This window comes from Ornithodoros turicata, chromosome 4 (genome assembly GCF_037126465.1).
Source record: "Ornithodoros turicata isolate Travis chromosome 4, ASM3712646v1, whole genome shotgun sequence".
Classification (NCBI taxonomy): Eukaryota; Metazoa; Arthropoda; class Arachnida; order Ixodida; family Argasidae; genus Ornithodoros; species Ornithodoros turicata.
In genome coordinates this window covers 80,379,787-80,397,931 of record NC_088204.1, presented here as the reverse complement: position 1 = coordinate 80,397,931, position 18,145 = coordinate 80,379,787, and the positions used below count along the sequence as shown (strand labels likewise).

Sequence of the window (18,145 nt, the reverse complement as noted above, 5' to 3'; positions counted from 1 at the left end):
CCAGCAATGGAATAGAGTATCGCCTCTGGTGATGAGACTCCCATCATCGTCATCATCAACAACATCATCCCATCATCATCATCATCTCGCAATAATGTAGTAGTTGTTGTATCCTGATAAAGGGTGGATGATGATGTCTATGGCTGTCGATTAATTTCGTACTTTCGTTCGGAAAGGAAAAAAAAAAGTACAACGAAAGACGGAACCAGCATAAAAAGTAACTTAATAGTCATCTAACAGCGATATAAATGTCACGAAAATTGAAACAACTCAATAAGGTTACACCATATTGCTTCATAAGTACACACACACACACTGTAACACGCGCCCGATCGATAACATCACCGATTTAAGTAATAGCTTCTCAGCTATCACAATCAAATTTATATCTGAACAACCTATTCCGCCTATATCCAAAGGGCAGATCGTCCAATATATTGGGCCGTCCACACTGCAGTCTGCCGGTGTCAGAGGCTATTTCCCTCTTATCAGTGGACTCCATCGCTTATTGGCTGCCATCTTTCGGAATGTGTGAGGTGCAGTTATTATGGAGCGGGTCGCAATTTTTGGATGTGTCGCAAGATAAGGTCCTGGAGGCCTCCCTAGACGGCGGCGGCGACGCTCCCAGGGTAAACACGCCCTTATCACACATGTAAATCTTAACTCCGTCCAATTAGCCTGCGGTTTAAAAACGTCTGCCCGTGTAATTTTGTCCTTATTGACGCTCATGCCATTAGTATTTGTCGCCGTTGGCCATTTTTTTTAAAAAAAGCTTTTCGGTAGACGTGCCGCAATATTTTTCGACGTGCATTTTTTTTTTTTTTTTTAATCAGGTGTAGGGGTAGTGGCAGTAGGTGACCAGTAACCTGTTACGATCGATACAGTAAGCATTTTTATACAGTAAAATATTAATAAATTGTAGTTCCCTTTTGTCATTTATTATTATGTATTGTTCCCATTGCTCCGTTTCTCATCTTCGCAGGGAGCTGTCATAGTGAGATGAAAATTATGTCGCACGCATTTTCTAAAAAAAACATCTGTTTACACCGCGAAGCGACTGTGGCTATGAGCGACGTATACAGACACTGAGAGATGGAGAGAGAACAGAGGGATGGAATGGGAGAGAGCGTTGTTGGGGCAGACTTTAGAGGGAACTGCACCGGACATCCGTCTGTAAGCTCCCGGACGGAAAATCGAGACATCAGAGACACCACGGGCTGTAGCGGGATTCGAACACAGCACGTCCCAGCCTTCAGCACGCTCTGATCTATCCACCTGGTTGACTGACAAATTCCTCAAACGTTTCTTTAACCCCCCTAAACAAAAACAAAAAAAGAAGAAAAAAAAAGCATTTTTTTCTTCATTTCGAGACCACCCCTCAGAAATAGAAATTCCAGTCTGGAAACATCCATATCATAACGTGCCTGTCTATCCAGCGGAATTCCACCATTGGCGCCAGATTATCTTCCGTCTCGTTCGTTCGGAAGAACCGGTCTCCCTCTCTCCGTACATGTCCATCCACTAGCCACTCCATGTAGCTTTACAATCCATCTAACGTCCGTAAATGAGACCGTCCTTCTCCCCCACTCCCCACAGAACTTGTCGTGTCCGATAACGAGTGGAGTGCGAAAGTCGTCAAGACGATGGATTCTCTGTGCGTGACAGGTGTGCGGGAGAAACACGCGGAGCATATCCGTATCATGTGCTCGACGAGACGTATCTGGGACATGGTCAGCGGCGGGGTAAACAGGATTGTGATCGTTGGAGGTTGGAGCGGTTGGTAGTTTTGGAAGTGATGTCAGGCAACTATACAGTCGTGAGCGACGTCACAGTGGTCGGTCCGTAGCACCACCACGCCACCTGGGAGCTGGCATATCCGCGTGCGCTTTCGAATCTGCAATCTTGGAACTAGTATGGTGTATTGATTGACGTCATCCCTCTATAGAAGACACTAGTTTCCGAAAAGGCGAGACCGCCTTCGTGGTGTAGCTCCAACGCTTAGTTTTTGGTTTCGGTTTCGGTTTCCTCGTCCAGCACGCTTCGCAGAAGACGGATAACGTGAAAAATGTGAAAATTACGCGGAAAGTGTTTTGGGAGCATGCACACAGTATAAAAACATTGAAACATCAAATGAACGGTGAACGGAATAACGATGAGAGTCGGGACAGTTTGGACCATCATCATCATGGCGTCGATTGTGGCGCTCCCTTGCTAGTGACGCCGTCGTGAATAAACCCCGGAAGCGGTCGCGTTAGGTACTAACCCACCGTGACCGATACATACAAGTGATCGAAATCCCCGTTGCAAAGTAAGCTACCGCAAATAACTGTTATCTGACTATAAAATGCGCAGTCGCACACGTGGGGAACTGCCAACGGCGAACTTAGACTAACCTGGACACAGAAATGCAAACACCGAACTTTTTGACTAACCTGATAATAAACTAACCAACGTTCTGTTCCGTCGCCCTGCTAAGCCTAACGGCCGCTTTCGTTCGCTAAAACGACCTTGCCAGACACCCACAACCCGCGAACTTGAGTGGTTAAATATAGTGATGTCCTGTTTTTAAACACGGCATATCATCTTACGAAACAATCGAGCATTCGGTTAATCCAGAATCCTTGATCCATCCTTAATCCAGAAGGTAATCCAGAAGATGTGGGTTCGAGTCCTACAGCTGGCTAACCTTTTCAGTGACTTTCATCTTTCATTCTCCTTGATCTTCATTGTTTCGAGAACGTGAATTTCGAGATCGGGGATTTCGCAACGGGGAATATCGAGGTCCTCCCGCTGGCACTCATTGTCTTTTTTTTTTTTTTTTTCGTGAATTACTCGTTGGTCACTTTTCTCTTCGTCGTTCTTGTAGCTTCACATAAAAAACCCGGACACATCCTTTACGCTCAGCTGTATACGCTGTCGAAACTACACGTTGTTCCTCGCCAAATCTGTTTACACAAAGCGAAAAGTGACACTAACCGATCCACGCGCGCCATCAGGTTCTCCCCTGGAAGAGGTCGCGACCGCTCCGGGGAAGCACGCCTCCAAGGCCGACGTGCCAACCGACCGAGCACCTGTGATGGGGAGGGGGGACTTTTGTTGTTCGCTCATAACAAAGAACAGCACCTGTCGGCTTAAGTTCGCATTAGTGACGGGCCTGACTGAGCGAACCGAATAAAAACAGACACGCACGACAGATCCCCAATTTGCGGAGCGTTTGCTGCGAGGAGTGTACGGACCGCATCGGAAACTGTCACGACAGTCAGATGCCAATGAACGGGTCGGTCAGTGAGAGAGAGCTAACGAACCGTTTGATTTCTTGGAGCTGGCTCGTTTCGTGGTGAACGCTTTCAGCAGGGGGAGCATCCTTCTGGACGTTCTTTGATTCTTAACAAGAGATTCTATGTTGTTCCAGCCTCAGAAACATCAGTTTATCAGTAACATCAGTTTATCTCTTGTTCAACAGGTGCCGCTTGCGTCGATTTCCGTCGTATGAATGTGTGTATGAGTGAGCAAAAATGTAAGAGTGAAAGGAGGGTGACTGAGAGTGAGTGTCTGGTTTGTCGTCCCTTCAGATGACGCACCCCGAAAGTCACGGGAGAGGCGTGTTAGCTTAGCTCAATTGGTAGAGCCCTGGACCGACAATCCAGAAGATGTGGGTTCGATCCCTACAGCTGGCTAACCTTTTCAGTGACTTTCATCTTTCATCGTTTGATTCTTAATCGGCCTCGTTGAATCAGTTGGAAGCGTTTATGACGTTATGATGTTGATCACCATCAATGGCGCAAGTAAAAGGATGACTTTCTTCAACATTGAACTGCATTGAATTTTGAGAACTTCTCTTGATACAGAGGCACATATGTTGCACCTGGCTGCGCCCATCCTCAAAGTACCTTCCACGCTCATCTACTTGCATACTATGCAACGATCTGCTGGGCTCGTGAATACACGTTTTGCGAGTCAAATCAGGAAAGGTATTTCGTTGTCGGATCTTCACAGCCGGCAGAGTGCTCCGTCTGGTTATCCGATAGCCTTTGCAATTGCACGTCGATGACAAATTGTTCCTGAAGTCGGTCCAGGACGCATATTGACTATAAAATGCGCTCCAGAAAACTCACTGTTTTCCGGAGTTACCTACATACTGGAATTTAACAACAATATCAACCCCTAAGCGGCAATTCATCGCGTTTTGTAGAGTCTTTTCAAGTTCTGGACGAAAACAAAAACAAAAACAAGTCTACACCGGCGGAAAATTACGCGATGGAATAACCGAGAGATGATCTCGCTTGTCCTGTTTGTCCTTACATGCGACAGTATCTGCTAATATATACGACACCTGTAACTCTAATACCACTGCCAATACTCAAAGTATGACCGTATATAGAATAGACAAAGTATGTCGGCTGCTGCCGAAAAACCCTCACACGGCAACTGCCCTCTGCTGTCATATTATTCCGAAACTCTCGGCGCAACCTCCATTCCAAGCACACACGGAATGCTCCGTTGATCGCATGCAAACCACTCGGCAAGGGTCAAACGCTCAGTCGGGGGCGGTTATATCTAAGGCGCGTCCTGATTGGGCGGCCGCATAAAACTCCGATTTGTATACTCGTATACTCGTTCTCACCGAAAGACCGGTCTATAGCTGTTCATATATCTTGAAACGGTGATCTCTCTTGTACAGCAGTGACCCCGGACAGATTTCTTCTTGGTGGAAGATAATGACGTGTTGGGGTTAAGTGTCGGCGGTGCAGAAGGTCGAGTGAGCGCCAACAAATGCAAATTGGAAGAAAGATTAAAAAGGGTGTTCGTACGTATAGAGGAACAGCGCGGGTCGTCTGCGATTTGCATATCGGAAGAGTCGCGTGGCGGTTAGGGTGTGACACGGCTATAAGCGGCGTCTTTAAGGTAGAGGGCGCCACGCAACGGCTTCATTTGTGTAGCCTTCGGGGCTATATAGTCGTGTTCTACGCAAGAACGGCACGTTTTTAAACCCCGCCCTTTTGCTCGTTCTTATTGGCGGGAGTAGCAATGTTTTCGGCGACACCTGGCGCCAGTGTCGTATAATTTTCCCCAGGCGGAGTAACACTGTTAGGGGGGTGACGAACTACATTATCGTGCCATTCTTACGTATACTATTAATAATTCGGCTGTCCAGTGGTCGGGTCTTTTCCTTTTTTCTTCTGACAGCAGGAAGGAGGGGGGTTGGGACAGGGGGGTTAGTATGCGTCCTGGGCAGACTTCAGGGACAACTGTACCGACATTCGTCTGGAAAGTCTTCGGAAAACCCAGGGAAAACCTCAGACAGCACAGCCGATGAATTCGAACTCACCACCATCATCCCAGTCTTCAGCAGAAACCTTGACTACGACCCACGAGCGGGTGGTATAGTCAAGTCGGGTCTGTGGATCAAATTTTCCCACCTGACACACGGCGGGGTTCGAACCCGCGATCTTGGGATCGCTAGGCGGACACGCTATATACCCACTAAGCCTCCGAGGACGGCCCATTCTTTGGTTGAGTACATATACTAGTCGGAGAGAAAATAAAGTGTAGGTACAGCTCCGGTCAACCTTAATAATAACACTGGAAAAAATGCGGTCTCATTTCCCAGCTCGATAACCGCTACCCTTGGGGCACTGAGGGAATATTAAGTGAACAAAACCCTTTTGTTAAACTAACAGAATAATTTTGTTCAATTAAGATTTCCTCATGGGCCCAAGGGTTGCTGTAATCGCGCTGGGGAACGAGACCACATTTTTTCCAGTGTTATTATTAAGTTTGACCGGAGCTGTACCTGGGTATCTCTACTCCTACCACTATGAATAAATTATGTCCGACGTAAACAACGAAGATTGGCCGAGGCAGACCACAATCAGGGACGACACAGACACGTATAGGCCTCAAACGCGAAGAGTTCTTTGAAATTATGTCCGTTTGTGCGTTTTCTAGAGCGCAGCAGACTGAGCGCCTGTTTTTCTTTCGTTTTTAAATGCTGCCATATAGAGCTTACAGTTGCCGTCCTAATCACAATCTCGAAAACGGTGATGGCGGGTAGGTGACGGTGATGTGATAAACATAAAAAAACATTTATTTCATTTTCTTTGTGGGAGTAGCAGAATTCGTCGGGTGACGAATTCAATATCTTCCTTCTTTTTTTTATATATATATATAATCAAACTCAAACTCAAAACAACAAACATCGTTGGATATAGGATACTTAGGCGCATCCTATAGTTGTATTCACAAAAATGGTGCAATGTCAGCACAGTTCTCTCTGAAGTCGGCCCAGGACGCACACTAATAATAATGTTTTATTGGTGCCCAAGAACGGTCATGACGATCTCCCCATAATCCCCCTGTCCCCCACTCCTTCCTGCTGTCCTCTCTCCATGTGTCCACGTCTGTACGCCTCTCATAGCCACTGTTGCATCGCGGCGCTAACACCGAATAAAAAAAAAAGTGGTGCTGTAGCCTTTTTTTTTTCTTTTTTTTTCTATCCGAGTTTCGTTCCTCGAAATGGTGCTTAGATCGTAGCTTCGTACTCCCAAAATGATGTCGAAGATCTACGCGATGACAACCCAAGATATGAGCCGTAATACGGAATAAAACAAGCAAAAGTCCTCGATGTATAGATTCCGATTTTATCCTAATGGCACTGGAAGGGACCGTTCCCATTGCACAGTTCTTATCTATTCACCCATCGCCGATGCAATACCTCGCACGGTCATTGCTTGCAAATTTTGTGACTGAAAAACCAGTCTCACTTGGCAAAGGCGGCGAGGTTGTACAAACAAGTTTCGGATAAATTGACATTCTCGTGCACCTTGCAACCAGAGAGCTGCTGCCTCGTGGATGAGTTAGATAGATGGCGTGATTGTTTTGTTGCTTCGCGTATTTCTGATCATATATCGAGAGGATATCTTAACCTCTTCGACGCGTGGAAGCTATGCAGGAATGCGGTGCACGTGGGACGGGATAATTTTTCATGCTTATTCAGCTGTGCCACATTTTGCTGAGAGTATTGCATCGTAAAACTATGACTATGATATATGACTATGATATAGTCGTGCTGAGGAATGGGTGGGCGTGGGGTGGAATCAGGCTCTTGTGTGGAGCATTTTGACCTGTTACTTTCTCTGATACCCCTGCTTTTGTATTTATGTTCTTTTGATTTTTATCTCTGTTTGCATCCTTCCCATCAACCCTCTCATGCCAGAACTCCCCGTCAACTGTATATATATATATGTGCCTGTACCATGTTTATATTTTTTGTAACCTGAAGAAATGCAGTCTCGTGCACGAAAGTCTTGTTTACTACGTGTAAATAAAAAAGTTGTTCCGACCGTTTAATATCACTCTTTGATTTACTCACCATCGGCAACTTGACATCGCCTATTTTTTCTGCCTTCGTATCTACATTATTTTTTTTTTCGGTTAGATGTCGGCACAATTCCCCACGAAGTGAGCCCCAGATACGTACAGACCCCCCCCCCTCCTTGTCTCTCATATCTTCCTGCTCCCCTCGCTCCATCTGTGCACCGCTTATATGTTCATACTCTGCGAGCATTTAATTAATCTTGAATTAATTAATTAATTACTCATTTAATTAATGAATATAACTTGGTGGCGCCAGGTACATTTTCGATGTTTCAAGACCATATATCCTATATGAAGACCCGTACTCAGGTGTAACACGAGACTGACCTTTCAAAGCTACTTCAAGTATATTTTCAAATGTCAGTATTTACTAAATACTAACTTCAATACTTTTTCCAATAACTTCTGCTCATTCTCCAAGCTACTTTGAAGATACTTCTCTGCGCGTGACACTGTGGGGGGCGGAGCGAAGGATTCTGGTTTCGTTTGGTTTTCGTGCAATGAAAAAATGATGGTGAATATGGCGCTCACGAAGATAGCCGGCTACTCCAGTGAAGCAAAGAAAATGATAGTTAACGGGTGAAAATGAAAAGAAAACAGTGGTCGCGTGTCACATATACGTCACGTGTTTGTCGCAGTGAAATCACAGTCTCAGCACATCCACCAGCTTATAGACAGTGTCTGTAAAAAAAAAATAAACTGCACGAACGCCTGCAGGGCTTGGAATTGTTTGGTCGGGGGCCCAAGGACCCAGGAACCTTCACTGCATCCAAAGGGAGGCTGTCCAGTCTCGGCAATGTGCTCTGTGCTGTAAATATTGCTGTGCTGCACGTAAAATATTAACTCTTTTTGATTAAAGCAACGATAAGCAGAACAACGAATTCAGCAAATCCTGTCGTTTCTGTTCCTGTCGATCGCATCAGCGCCTGTTCATGCAGTATTGGGCGTAATGTGTTTAAAAAAAACTGGGCAGGCTGTCGGATAGTAATATTGAAAAGCAGTTCCTGCGAGGTAATAAAACTTTTGGGTTATTTAACCGACCACCACCACCACCAACAACAACTACTTTTGGGTAATGCCATTTTCAACTTCAAGCTCCATCGTATTTCTTTGATAGCGAATTCCAACTGTGTCGTCTGTCTTAAATACTTTTCAAGACTGGGTATTTAATACTATGCTCAGTTACTTTTTTGCCCGGTACTCAGTAACTTAACTTGAATACTTTTTGTGAGTATCTTGTACAAGCCTGCTCGGAATATGTAAATCACAGAAAGAAAGATTATGGAAAAAGCGCCGATTTCTCGTGCCTTGACAATGAAATCGTGATTAGACGTGACTTGCCTCTGGCTAGCGCTGTATATCGAACAAGTAAGTCAATGCAAAGTATAGAGCGAGATGGCCCAGTTCCAGGCACATCTAGTGCCCGACAGGCGTCCGCTGCATATCTGAAGTCGTCAGCCGCTGCCCTCTCCAACACCGTCTAGCTTTCAGAAGATGGAACAGGGGTACATTCCTGTAGATGACGCATTTGCGTCGTGAAGTTAGAGCTGTCGCCCTTTTGAAGCGCCGAAGAAGGTTGGCTCGCTTCTTCAAAAGCAGAGTTGATTAATACCTGCTGATTCACAATTTATACTGGGCTTCCAGGAACACGAAGCTTTGCAAAACATGTTGACGACATACTCCGTTAACACCAGCACTTGCCCATTGGGATCGTTTTTATTGTACATCGCGCATATGTTCGACAGGTCTAAGATCTATAGCAGCAGCTCTGCAATTCCGGCAGCTAAATATTTGCATCATGAATGCCAGGCGATCATTTTGCTAATGTAACATCTGCATTCCGAAGGGAAGGAAAAATATCTCGATAAAAATTTCGCAGCCTCCACCTTTGCATTCCACGTGGTATGGACGTATAGACACCCCCGCCTTGCAGTTTCTGGAAAAAGTTCCCTTTCCCCTTCTGAAGTCCAAAGGGTGTGCAACCACTTTAGCAGAAGATGGTTTACGCCCAAAGGCACGTCATGGATGCCCGGCTGCCCTTCTGCAAACGCGGAATGTTTGTGAAGTTCGTCTGCGAACGAACCACCACGCGGGCGTTGCAGACGACAGGCGTTGGACTGCTCCACAGGTTGCCAGCCAAGCTGGGCGTTCACCGCCGCTTTCAGCTTAGTCGTAAAGCTGCCTTTGCTCATTCTTATAATGGGAAGACGCCTTCCATTCGCTAATGTTCGTCGGACGTCCACCGCATCGCCCGGGGTGTGGAGCAGACGACAGTTGATCGTCTGCTTGTCGTTAGGACGTGCAGCCGCTAATTTGAACGTCTGCGTGACGTAATAATATTGGGCGTCTGCTCATTTTGACAAAGGGCGTCCAGTTCCGTTCGGTATTTCGTCACTGGCCGTACGACAGCCCATTTCGCACTTTTTGATGTGTCATTTTGGCTGTTCCCGCGGTGTCTTCTGCGAGACAAACTTGGAATGTCGTCGCTGCCTGAGGGCGCGGTGCAACGCTATTGGTGCTTCTTGCCATCTGTACATCCCCACTTCATATGCACTGATTCTTTTATTTATTTTTTTCTGTAAAAGGAACGTGTGTTCACTAAAAGAGACAGGCAATGCTTACTTGCTTTTGAAACTTGGTAACAGATATTCGAATCACTTAAAAGTTAAAATTCCAACGAAAGCTGTATTCGATATCGCTTTCTTTCATTGATGATGGCGGTGGTCACAATGCAACTTTTCCAAATGTCCGTTGCCTAAATAGCTATCCCGTTGCATCAATTGCATCAATCATCAACCCATTCAGCTCTCCACTACAACAAACTTTCACGCTAAACATATAATCATCAACACCCCATCCGGTGCGCGTTCACGACAATGCACCGAGCAAATCCACATGCCAGAACATGAATGAACACCACACATTCACCGGAACATATACTTTCTAACCCTGAACTATCCACCAAGCCCGAAATTCCAAAACTAGTACGCGTCGTATATACATGCATCCCTCTTGTCATTGTAACCTTTTGACAATGCAAGTTCAACGACGTATTCGTCTTCTTGCCGGTACATCCATACATCTTCTAGCAGTCCAAGATCCCAAATCACACAGGCGCACCCGCACAACAAAGGCAAAAATCTCCGCTCAAACTACAAAGCTAGAGGAGTATACGGTGCCGCGTGATGAAACCGGCCATATAGACGAGGCACCGTTAAAAATCGGCTGCCCGCCTGCCCGCCTCCCTTCTTGCACGGCCTTTGTGTTGGACCGAATCCACCCCGAATTCGAGCATGTTCGTAGCACACAAAACCTGCCGCCAACAAAAGGATTTGCCTGAAGAAAGGCCTCTGGCATTTCCTCCTCCTCAAGGGCAGGCAAGCCCAGGCAATGACCTCAATAACGAAAGACGCCACCCGTTGTGTTACGGGTTCGAATCTCCCCTTTCGTTTCGTGAATTCATTCGGCTGCCCACTCTGCGCTCGTGAAAAGACGTCTTTTGGTGTCGCGAGGTCCGTTTAGCAGGTGTGTGAGAGACTGAGAGGCTGGATTGGTTCGTTTCGGAACCGCCGTTGTGTGCTCAAGAGGACAGGAACCCGCAGAGTGCTCAAATTGATGTTTCGCGATTGAAAGAACTGACGACTACACCCACACTCTAAAAAAAGAAGAAAAAAAAAGAGTACTTTTACCCCTTTTGGGGACTAAATGCATTGCCACAAAAAATAGTCCCCTTCGGGAATAAATGCGCGGGAGTAAATGGATGTCACAGAGTGGAGACTGCATTTCACGCGCTGTTGTAAGAGTTCCAGGTACATAATTCGCGTGCACGCTTGAAAATACTTTGAAGCAAGCCGTCAACCGTGATATATCGAGTTATGTATATAAAATCTTGCGCCATACATAGGGCATAATTTGTGAAGAAAGTTGCGCTAACTGTTTCTTACTCTGTGTGGGTGTTAAATTGCTACGTTGGCTGAGTTTAGACCGCCTTATGCCATCAAATTGACTGAGGGCACATATTGACGTAGACTGTTGCATTCGGAAGACCATTCGCGAAGTTCAGTGACAATTTGGAGTTCTGGGGAGTAAATGTCGGGTTAGGGGACTAAAATGGGGAGTAATTGCAGACTAGGGGTTTAGAAGCTGCAATTACTCCCCGTTCTACTCCTTATTTTTTATTTTTATTTTTTTCTTAGAGCGCAACTGTAACAAATAGGAGGGTTAGGTCAGGACTATTCGTCCAGTCGACAGAACATCAAACAATATTGCCCGTTTCAAATAAATTTTACGCTTCCGATAGCAGGAATATTCAAACAGCATACACCGAGTTTGCTTCACCTGGGCTCCACTTTGCCAGATCAGATTGGAACGCTTCCAACGTGCGCATCATTACCAATTCGTGTCTCTAAAGTGATTATGCGTGATATTCAAATACTTGTAAGCTTCCGAACCACGAATTAGAAGTACCTTATTTCAAAGCGACCTGCATTTGAGGTACAGCACTGGCGTGGTTCGCGTCCCTAATTGACTTAACGCTTTCCTCCACTGGTATAGATAAGAGAGATAACGGATGATTCACGGTCCTGCAGGTGTTTATGAGAGCTCTGATCTTGAGAGACAACGATAAAGGTGCAGAAAAAGGTTGTACGTCGTATAGTTCGAGACGACCGAGTCGAGCAAAGCCAGATTCTACTTGGAATCCGAGTGCCCGAACGCCCGTCAAAACGAAGGGCAAAGAAACTTTACAAACGAGCTGTCCGGTTGAGTACCAGGCGTTATTTTGGAGATATGCTTAACAATGGAGCCGTTTACGTGTATGCCTGTCCGTAAACCACAGCGGTAATGTACATGCGTGGCATGGCAAGACAGTGAGCGACGTGTCCAAGCAACTTGTATGCCTGTACCCTGCCAACGCGTGGCTGCGTTCTCGGCCATGTTTGAACCAGCAACCCTGGGATCAGGCTTTACAGGCGGCAATCCCGATCCCAGCCTGTTCCTGGCGTTCGGCGTCTCTTCCGGTTAAGATGTGCAAGCATTGTCTGTAGCATGCCGTATGATCGGTATGGTTCGTATTTGGTTGCGTGTTGTTAGACGCGGTGCAAAGTGTGCCTAGGTAAATTATTGCGGTTTCTCAAGCATACAATGCATTGCTCTTTTTTTTTCTTCTTCTTGTCGAAGCAGCCACGCCGAAAAGCGCAAGAGATATCTGGAATTACGGCATTATAGAGGATAATGCCAAAAGAGGAAATCAGACGTAGTGATCTCAGGAAAATGAGTGGGGCAGACAAGTCGACGTATTTACCCGCTATACACAACTGCAGCTGCTGCCTATGTCTGCTCAGCATGTGGACAATGTGCTACAGAAAGACGAACAATTCCTCTCTGAACTAGAAAAGTGAACTAGAACCAACAAAGTGTCAGTCGCTATTGCAGAACCCATGCTAGAAAAGTTTATTTGCAGAAGCTTGTCTCAATTGAAGGGGACATATTGACATATTAGATGCTTTTGCGCCATTAAACTCCCAACACATCATAATCATATTATGAGGAGGCAATGAACCCATCTGCACCGTCACCCGCATACCTGGCGGATTCATTCCATGACGAACCTTCAACTCATTAAACCCCAGTCTCAACATATCAGTATTTATATTTGTTGCCAATTATTTATGTACGTTCCTGCTTCTTAAATAGTGAGGCCACATTTCTGCTTCGGAGAGTCCCGGCTTTGTACTGATTTGCACGCGCCACCAAACGCGCGGCGCAAAGCAGCATGGGAACTTTGAGGGACACTTCTCTGTCGTCTGCTTCGGTTATGGTTTACCCCGACTGACGCTGCTGCTGCGCTCACCGGGAATGTTGTTGTTGTTGTTCTTCTTCTACCTCCGTCTCTGGCCGCCTCGTAATGCTCTAAGTTCCCATGAGCCCTTGCGTGCCACAGGTGGCGCTTGCTTTTGTAAAAAGGTCCCATCCTACAGTTGGCGATACAAGGTCTATTAGAAGGTCTAAAAGGATGGGCAATCTAACGCTTGTCCCATCCTACAGTTGGCGATACAAGGTCTATTAGCAAGCTAAAAGGCAAGCTAACTCTTGTCTCATCCTACAGTTGGCGATACAAGGTCTATTAGCGTCTATTAGGTCTAAAAGGTCTATTAGGTCTGAAGCGTGATGTGGGCAAGCTAACGCTTGTCCCATCCTACAGTTGGCGATACAAGGCCTATTACTTCCTCTTACCGAAATGTTTTCTCTCTTTCCAGTGGTCGAAGGCAACGTGTCTAGGTTGCAGCACGTGACACGACGTGACGTCACGGAGATCCACGTGCGTGCCACGCGAATCCACCGGAGCGACTCCACTCCGCGAGGATCCGGCGACACGACGTTCCTTCTGGAACGTCCTCTCAAGTGCGGCACGCGGGCCGGACGTGGCAGTTTCCTTTTCGTCGGTCAGCTCGTCTTGGGCCGGTCGACGTTGCGCTGCGCTCCTCGCCTGGAACACTGGAAAGAACTGCGGGACAGAGCGACGCGGAAAGGAACGGCAGCCTGCGCGTTGAGTTGATAAGACTGTGGAGTGTCATGGCTGCGGGAACACCGGTGCTATATGTGACTGTGAACTGTGGACCACACCTGTGTGGCCAATGTGGCTGGAATTTCATCCCGAAAAAAAAAAGAGTTTTTGAAGCTTCACGTTTGTGCATGACTGCTTGGCAAAGCATGACTGGTAAACAGCGGAAACACGACCGAGAAATTTTTATGCGTTGCAAACGGAGCACACACGTATATTAATGGAGGAAGGAATGAGATGAAGCTTCTTATTCCACTGTATCGAGTCAATCAATCAATCTCTCCCTCTTATTTTTTTCCCTCCCCCAGCATCCAACATCATCATCAAGTGAAGCAGAAGTGGGGGGGACTTGCGAAGTCACCTTTCGTCGTCTGCAGAGACTTTTAAAACTTAGTTTCGGAATTCCTCTACAAGTGCGCGTGCAAATGCTCTTCAGTGGCTTTTCCGGGTACCAGTGCCCTTGCCCTTTTAGCTTCAAAGAAGCTAGAACTTATAGCTTACTCTGTCTCTTGCCTCAAGTTCTTCTCAAATTCCCTCAGGTGCCTCCCTTTGTTCCTTCCTCCATGCTTATTATATTACTGGAATTGAGTCAAAATAATATTGTTTAAGAAATTTGGTTGTGTCTGCTTGTCAGTCAAAATGTGTACAAACAAGTATGCTTCGCCTCCTTTGTAGAAAAGCACAAGCACTGTTGTGGCATTTTGGGCGCCTTGCAAAACCTCTTGAAGGGTGATTTTCTAGCTGTAGTCTTTAGTTTAATTATCTCAGTTGGCAGCATTGGATTCAGAAGAGAAAGACAAGCTGTAGCGACTGAAGCCTCAGAATCATTGTCTATGCTCTGCTGTATTTGCATTTTTGTCCTCACAAGATACAGTTTATGTACATGGCATCTGAGGCATTCTCCCACCATCGCATGGGATGTCCTACCATTGTCACAATAATCGTGAACATTGGTGCGGTGCATCACCACTTTGTCCCAGTCGCTGAAATTTGCTTGACAGTTCCAATCGCAATGCGTCCTAACACATCCAGCAAACAGAAAAAAAAAACACTACAGGACCAATGCCTCAGAACTGGAAACCCACCTTATTATCGATTGAATATCCAAGTGCCAAGTTCTCATGTGCCTCTGCTTTCTGAACAGTACAAACAGGTTGTTTACAGCCTGTGCAGAGTGGAACCTTTTGATGGGTATGGGCGCAGAAGCACAGACATTATTCGGAAGCTATAAAGTGCAATTTATTTTTTTTTATTGTAAATACAGAAGATGTCTGTGTAGCGCTTTGTAGCGCTACAACCTCTCCCATGTTTGGTATGATCTCGAAAACAATAGAAATTAAACGTGTATAAATCGTTGTAAATAGCTTATATATAAAACACTCGCGAGAGAGCTATAAAGATAGTACTTAATGGACAAAACTTTTTTGGTCTTTGCAAGTGTGGCCCCCTTCAAACTGCGATGGCCCAGAGATCAATTTTTAAAATGGCCGCATATCAGCGGCGCAGAACATCTGCAGATTAGATGCTGATGTACAGAGTACCTGTATCATAGTGTACATAGAGTGAAATAAAGATTATTTTGTTGTCGAAATAATCCTTGTCTCGATCTTAAGGCGCAAGACAATAGAGAAAGTTTGTTCGCACATCGCTCAGAAACGGCGTAAAATGTCGTCAATACAGAAGCGTGGGTCTGGTCTCTTTGCTTTACCCTCGTCAGCAGAGGTGGGCAAAACTCCTCACGGTCTTTGCCCTCACCTCGATTTTCCTGGACGGAGGTTTGTCCTCACCTCACCTCACCTCAACTACTTTTCGGAGAAGTTCCCTCACCTCACCTAAAAAAAATTCAGAGAATTTTCCTCGCCTGCCCTCACCTCAAATAATTTTTCAGAAAATTTTCCTCGCCTCACCTCACCTCAAAACATTATCCGAAAAATTTCCTCATCTCACCTCCCCTCAGCCTTTCCTGAAAAAATCTTTCCTCACCTCACCTCAGCCTTGCATAAAAAAATTTTCCCTCACCTCACCTCAAATTCCGTGAGGTGAGGGGATTCAAGGCGCCCTCACCTCACTTGCAGTTAGGACGGTGCCCCTCCCTTCTCAAGGTCGACGCTTCTCACTTTTTTAAATGACGAAAGTACGCAGCGTAAAGCAAGTATCGGGACTAAAGCATCAGGTCCCGACTCTCTGCTTCAGCGGTAGATTGTGACTCTAGGTGTTTGTGGCGCAAGCGCAACAGTGGCCAGAAAGCGCCACGACTGCGGTGAGTACCTGATGAATGGCGATGATAGCTAAAATTATTTACGGATCATGTCCTACGCATTATATCATGGCCGCTCGCCATCAGCTAGTGGGATGGCAGCTGCATTGCTAATTGTCTCGTTCACCGCCTTCGCATGGCATCCGATAGGTTGAGCGCTACAGTGGTGGTCGAATCGAAGCGCAGCTTTGTGAATCATAATCGTATGAGTGTGACGTCATCAGTGCACCCAATGTCGTGCCCGTATTGCCCCCTACTTTTTGTGGGATGTGCAGCCAGAGTCTCTAGACCCATCGTCAGGACTCAGGACCAGCCAATAAGCAGCGATTATTGATAGTGAAGTGCAACGGCTCGCGTCGTTCGGTTTACAACAGTCACTGAAAAAAAAAAGTAAAGAAGACAGCCCTAACAACTACCTTTTGCCAACTTGCCTCATATCACCTAAAAATTTTCGGACAAATTTTTTTCTTTTCTTCTCTCGACACACAAAAAAAAAGTCCTCACCTCACATGAAAAAGGAATCCTCACCTCAGAAAATTTTAACAAAATTTCCCTCACCTCACCTCACCTCAAAAAGTTTTTCAGAAAATGTATCTCATCCCACCTCACCTCAGCCTTTCTGGAGAAAAAATTTCCTCATCTCACCTCACCTCAAAAAGTTTTTCAGAAAATTTTCCTCACCTCACCTCACCTCAGCGTCATCTAGGAAGATTTTTCCTCACCTCACCTCAACCATTGCTCCAAAAGACGCTCCTCACCTCACCTCACGTCAAATTCCGTGAGGTGAGGTGAGGGTGAGGGAGCCCTCACCCTCACAAGCCTCGCGAGGGTGCCCACCTCTGCTCGTCAGTGACACATTTTGTAGAATTCCAGGATTATCCGTTGATTTGTATTGGGTCCGAATTCGCAAACATTTTAGTGTGCGACCGACTCTATCGAGATGGCAGCACATGTTCGAGACGCGCCATGCTTTAATTTATTAAAAATCAACGGCTCAACCTTGTCCCCATAAAAAATACGTCATTGACTACAGAAAAGCTAAGAGAACACGCCAGTATCTTAAGATGATAGTTTAGAGCGCTCACGTGTTTTGTGCGGACGAAAATCGCCCATAGACTTCTGAAGAAGTAATTCCCCCTTAACGAGCTTTTGAACTGGTTGTGGCTGATGGTGCATGTTTTAATGGGTTGTGACGCTCTTCATTCTGGGAACTCTATAGGGATATGCGTGCAGGTGTGGGAACAGGTTTCAATGAAAGGCAGAGGACATTTATAAGAGTGAGGTCAAACATAAGTGTTGTATTGTACTAGTGTAGCTTCTGTGTAATTGAGTACTCGTTGTCTTTTCCCCACGCTAGGTTGAGTCTTTCCCGTAGACCGAATCCCAACTCGCCGAATGCACCGAAGGCCTTCAGTGCATTAGGCGAGTTCATTTTTTGAGGCGCATTAGATGGCGGAAAAAATACCTTCGAGTTCTGACCATAAAAAACACCGTGAGGCTTGCCCTTCTTCCCATTTTTGGCTGAAAAATAAAAGTGCTCAAATCCTGCCAGAATTAAGCACAGATGCTCAGTAGGATCTGCGCTTTAATATTAGCGCAAAAGTGGAAGCGGAAGAATACCTTCGAGTTTTGACCATAAAAAACACCAAGGGGTTAGGCTTGCCCTTTTTCCCATTTTTGGCTGAAAAATAAAAGTGCTCAGATCGTGCCAGAATTAAGCACAGATGCTCAGTAGGACCTGCGCTTTAATATTAGCGCAAAAATGGAAGCGGAAGAATACCTTCGAGTTTTGACCATAAAAAACACCAAGGGGTTAGGCTTGCCCTTTTTCCCATTTTTGGCTGAAAAATAAAAGTGCTCGAATCCTGCCAGAATTAAGCACAGATGCTCAGTAGGATCTGCGCTTTAATATTAGCGCAAAAGTGGAAGCGGAAGAATACCTTCGAGTT

The 18,145-nt window shown here is 45.9% G+C and overlaps 1 protein-coding gene and 1 non-coding gene across 2 annotated transcripts in view; both read left to right on the top strand.

Moving 5' to 3' along the window:
- Window positions 1–15,533, top strand: part of LOC135392074 (meteorin-like protein) — a 56,743-nt gene extending 41,210 nt beyond the window's left edge. Inside the window, exon 5 of the mRNA XM_064622726.1 lies at window positions 13,635–15,533. Coding sequence (XP_064478796.1) covers window positions 13,635–13,933 — 299 coding nt within the window. The 3' untranslated portion in view covers window positions 13,934–15,533. The remainder of the gene's footprint in view (window positions 1–13,634) is intronic.
- Trnav-gac (transfer RNA valine (anticodon GAC)) lies at window positions 3,605–3,677 on the top strand. The gene has a single exon. It is a non-coding gene; the product is annotated as a tRNA-Val (tRNA).
- Window positions 15,534–18,145: the final 2,612 nt, after the last annotated feature.